Source organism: Nothobranchius furzeri, chromosome 10 (genome assembly GCF_043380555.1).
Source record: "Nothobranchius furzeri strain GRZ-AD chromosome 10, NfurGRZ-RIMD1, whole genome shotgun sequence".
Classification (NCBI taxonomy): domain Eukaryota; kingdom Metazoa; phylum Chordata; class Actinopteri; order Cyprinodontiformes; family Nothobranchiidae; genus Nothobranchius; species Nothobranchius furzeri.
This window is the reverse complement of record NC_091750.1, coordinates 31661629-31666628: the sequence shown is the minus strand read 5'-3', so window position 1 is coordinate 31666628 and position 5000 is coordinate 31661629. Positions and strand designations below refer to the sequence as shown.

The 5000-nt window shown below is 47.9% G+C and overlaps 1 protein-coding gene across 4 annotated transcripts in view; it reads left to right on the top strand.

Annotated features, from left to right (window-relative positions):
* Positions 1 to 5000, top strand: part of vps13d (vacuolar protein sorting 13 homolog D) — a 206285-nt gene that overhangs the window by 78643 nt on the left and 122642 nt on the right. For all 4 annotated transcript variants that reach the window (XM_054745595.2, XM_054745599.2, XM_054745598.2 and 1 more), the window contains exon 31: positions 2676 to 2944. In XM_054745595.2, coding sequence (XP_054601570.1) covers positions 2676 to 2944 — 269 coding nt within the window. The remainder of the gene's footprint in view (positions 1 to 2675; positions 2945 to 5000) is intronic.

The window sequence follows — 5000 nt, the reverse complement described above, 5'->3', positions numbered from 1 at the left end:
CCGGAGTAAATGTAGTCACACCAATAAAGTGTTTTACATGTGCTCAGTTAGCAGCTGTACGCTAGTTTAAGGCTATTTAACATCAAGAGGACAGCATGTTAACGACATGGGTCCATGCCAGATATATACTTGTACTTATTAATAACGCTGACATCAGTGGAATCGGACGCTCCTGGCTGCTAATCCAGTCAGAGCTCAGAGCTGCAGCTGTGGACCAGCGGCGGCTCTGATTCACCACCTCATAGCTGCCAGCTGCTGACAAGACAAAGGGGATGTACCATGTCTTGTCCAGTCAGATTTACCAAGCTGCTAGCCCTCCACAGAGCAGGTCTGTTCTCCAGCGTGTGTTACCGTGCTACACTGGTCCGTATTGCTCAGTTTGTAGAAGTGAAACCGGGTTTTCAGAGAGAGCCTGGATTTTGGGATTAGATGGCTACAGGAAATACCCCCCAGGTGTCTAATGCTGCGACTGGACCAGCTCTGTGTCTGCAGACCCGTCTGTGCCCATAGAGGTACTGCAGCTGACCTTTTGGTCCCCCCTTAATGCAAGCAAGACCAAAGTGTGATCAATCCAACCCAAATGTTAGTCAGGGCGCTGGTTTTATGGGTCAGTCAGAACAACTTGTGCATTTTAGATAAATATGAAGAGAGCCTCAGTACTGTCAGCCCATGGGCGCCGGTCAGTCCAGCAGAGGCAACGACCTTTGATAGTTTTAACGGAGCGACACCGGACTTCTTAGAAACGGGCTTAACTTCAGGCTTGATTAAAAAAACTGCTCATAATGTTCTTCAGTAAACCGATAACGTAACAAAAGTTACGCATTGGTGCTGCATCTGCAGTGAAGCGGGCGTTGTACCGGTCTGTCGTGAGCCAGAAAGGGAACCTCCTGATTTACGGGTGTATCTACGTTCCTACCCTCATGTAGGGTCACGAGCTTTGGGTAGTGACGAAGGAACGAGATCACTGATACAAGCGGCTGAGAGGAGTTTTCTCCGCAGGGTGTCTGGGATCTCCCTTGAGGTAGGGTGAGAAGCTCAGTCATCCGGGAGGGGCTCGGAGTAGACCCGCTGCTCCTCCACATCGAGAGGAGCCGGTTGAGGTGGCTCGGGCATCTGGTCAGGATGCCTCCCTGGTGAGGTTTTCCAGGCACGTCCAACCGGGAGGAGACCCGAGGGAAGAGCCAGGACACGTTGGAGGGACTACGTCTCTCACCTGCACAGGGAACGCCTCGGGATTCCCCTGGAAGAGCTGGCCCAAGTGGCCGAGGAGAGGGAAGTCTGGGCCTCCCTGCTTGGGCTGCTGCCCCCGCCACATGACCCCGGATAAGCAGCTGAAAATAGATGGATGGGTTTCTCAAATTTCTTTGCTAGATTCACCTCAAAAATCCAGCCATTGCTAAAGTAAAATGTCCTCCTCAGCTGGATTAAAATTAATCCAAGATCCTAGTTTAAACTGGGGTCTAAGTTCTGGTGCAACAGGCTTGGATTGAAACTCAGTTTGGTGCCAAACTTGAACTGAGTTCAAAATGTGATCCGTTCTAATTTAAATCAGGTTTACACTTAAACCGTGATTAAATCTGAGTTTAAAGTTAAACCCTATTGGTGTAATCCACCCTTAGAGAATAGGAAAACACAATACAGGTGAATCCAGGTGAATCCAGGTGAATCCAGGTAAATACAGGTAAATACAGGTAAATACAGGTGAATACAGGTAAATACAGGTGAATACAGGTGAATCCAGGTGAATCCAGGTGAATACAGGTGAATACAGGTAAATACAGGTAAATACAGGTGAATACAGGTGAATACAGGTGAATACAGGTGAATCCAGGAAAATCCGGGTAAATACGGGTAAATACGGGTAAATACGGGTAAATACAGGTGAATACAGGTGAATCCAGGTGAATACAGGTAAATACAGGTAAATACAGGTAAATACAGGTGAATACAGGTGAATACAGATGAATCCGGGTGAATCCGGGTGAATACAGGTGAATACAGGTGAATCCAGGTGAATCCAGGTGAATACGGGTGAATACGGGTGAATACGGGTGAATCCGGGTGAATCCGGGTAAATCCGGGTAAATCCGGGTAAATCCGGGTGAATACAGGTGAATACAGGTGAATACAGGTGAATCCAGGTAAATCCAGGTAAATCCAGGTGAATACAGGTGAATACAGGTAAATACAGGTAAATACAGGTGAATACAGGTGAATCCAGGTGAATCCAGGTAAATCCAGGTAAATACAGGTGAATACAGGTGAATACAGGTGAATACAGGTGAATACAGGTGAATCCAGGTGAATACAGGTAAATACAGGTAAATACAGGTAAATACAGGTGAATACAGGTGAATACAGGTGAATACAGATGAATCCGGGTGAATCCGGGTGAATACAGGTGAATACAGGTGAATCCAGGTGAATCCGGGTGAATACGGGTGAATACGGGTGAATACGGGTGAATCCGGGTGAATCCGGGTAAATCCGGGTAAATCCGGGTAAATCCGGGTGAATACAGGTGAATACAGGTGAATACAGGTGAATCCAGGTAAATCCAGGTAAATACAGGTGAATACAGGTGAATACAAGTAAATACAGGTGAATACAGGTGAATACAGGTAAAAAGGTTTCCACCCAAAGAGGAGTCTTGACTGAACTTCTTGTCCCCACAGATCCACGCGGGATGCATCTTGCTTTACAATGGTCCTCAACAACCTCAGGGTCTTTGTCATCTTTGACTGGCTGCAGCGTTTGCAGGACTTCCTGCAGGTGCACGTTGGTAAGGCGTCTGACAGCACTGAGACTCATCTGCTCCGGTCCAGTTCTGCACGTAGCAGTGGGGCTGTCATACCCAAGACCGTGAAGAGTGGAGTGGTAACTAAAAGGTCTACAGTACCAGTCAGCCAGGACCGCTGTCTGGAGCTGAAAGTCAATGTGACGGGTAAGAGAGGACGCCTCACTTCAGCCACATGGAAACACAGAACATAGAGCAGTACGAACAAACTAGAACGTTCCCTCAGCTGGTTCTGTTAGCACAGCCAAACTTACGGCCTGTAATTTCATTTTCATATAGTTGCCAGCCGAAGCTCTGCAGTGACTCCCCATGTGATCATGACACCACCCTGTGTTGTGCAACATCACATGGTCCTGAGTATTCAGACACTTTGCTGTGACACTCATATTTAACTCTGGTGCTTTCCATTTCTCCTGATCATCCCTGAGATGGTCCTACACCTTCAGTGAGTTCAGCTGTGTTTGATTCTGATTGGACCTGACCAGGAAAGCCACACCTGTCTATAGAAGACCTTACAGCTCACCATGCATGTCAGAGCAGATGAGAATCATGAGGTCAAAGGTCAAAGGAACTGCCTGAAGAGCTCAGAGACAGGATTGTGGCAAGGCACAGATCTGGCCATGGTTCCAAAAACATCTCTGCTGTCTTCAAGGTTCCTGAGAGCCCCGTGGCCTCCATAATCCTTACATGGAAGACGTCTGGGACGTCCAGAAGCCCTCCTAGAACAGGCCGTCCAGCTAAACTGAGCTACTGGGGGAGAAGAGCCTTGGTGAGAGAGGTACAGAAGAACCCAAAGATCACTGAGGCTGAGCTCCAGAGATGCAGGCAGGAGATGGAGAAAGTTGTAGAAAGTCAACCATCACTGCAGACCTCCACCAGTCAGGGCTTTGTGTCAGAGCGGCCTGTTGGAAGTCTCTCCTCAGTGCAAGACACATGAAAGCCTGCATGGAGTCTGTTTAAAGACACCTGAAGGACCCTGAGATGGTGGGAAATTACATTCTCTGGTCTGAGGAGACCAAGATGGGATTTTTTGGCCTCCATTCTAGGCGGTGTGTGTGGAGAAAACCAGGACCTGCTCATCACTTGTCCAATACAGTCCCCACAGTGAAGCATGGTGGTGGCAGCATTGTGCTGTGGGGGTGTTTTTCAGCTGCAGGGACAGGACCACCAGCCAGAGCCCTGACAAACCCAATGGAGCATCTCTGGAGAGACCTAAAGATGGCTCCACCAACCTTCACCATCCAACCTGACAGAACTTGAGAGGATCTTCAAGGAGGAATGGCAAATCCCCAAGTCCAGGTGTTAGACACGTGTTGCATCTTCAGCTGTGTCAGCTCAACAGGTGCATCTACTAAATACTGAGCAAAGGGTCTGAATACTCAGGACCATGTGACACTTCTGTTGTCTTCATTAATACATCTGCACTAATGTCTAAATGGTGTTTTTCTGCCAGTATGGGGTGGTGTGTGCACGTTAATGAGAGAAAATCCGTTTCACTGATTGTAGCAAACAGCTGCAGTATAACAGAGTGCAACCTACTCTCTGTGCACAAAGGAGTCCAGAATGCTCTGAAGAGTTTTAGCTTGGCTTGATCTGAGCAACGAAACCTGTCTGTACCAACAATAATGATTCGTCTGTGTAGCGCACAGCACAGCCTGTAAATGTCCTCATCGTCAGCCGTGATCAGTTAAATGTCCCAGCCAAAGGCAGCAGACAGGCAACACTTGTCCTGTCAGAAAGATGGAGAACACGATTCCATAATGACAGCGTTGTGTTTTACATCAGATTTACCTCCAAAGCCACTTGTTGAAAAGCAGCACAGAAACCCTAACCCTAACCCAGTCATAAGCATACTAACACGCCATTATTCATTCAAACTCTCAGCTGTTCAGATAGCTCATCCATCTGGATGTGCTGCTGAGAGCAGTCCCCCATTACAGCTCTGAATACGGCAGAAACGGCGTTTGCCCATTAGACCTGCAGGCTCTAGTTCACATACCAGTAGACCAAATCCTATTGATACTGTTGGGCACACCCCTTTGACTCGGTTTTAAAAGCAAGCATGGTGACATCAGGGACCCATAGCCCGTTAGAAGTGGTCAGAACATGGTGGTAAGGTGATGCAAAAGATCAGGCGATGGCGGCGGCCCCTGCATTGCCGCAGACTTTCATTCATCTTTTTATTGCGATTGAAGCCACACTC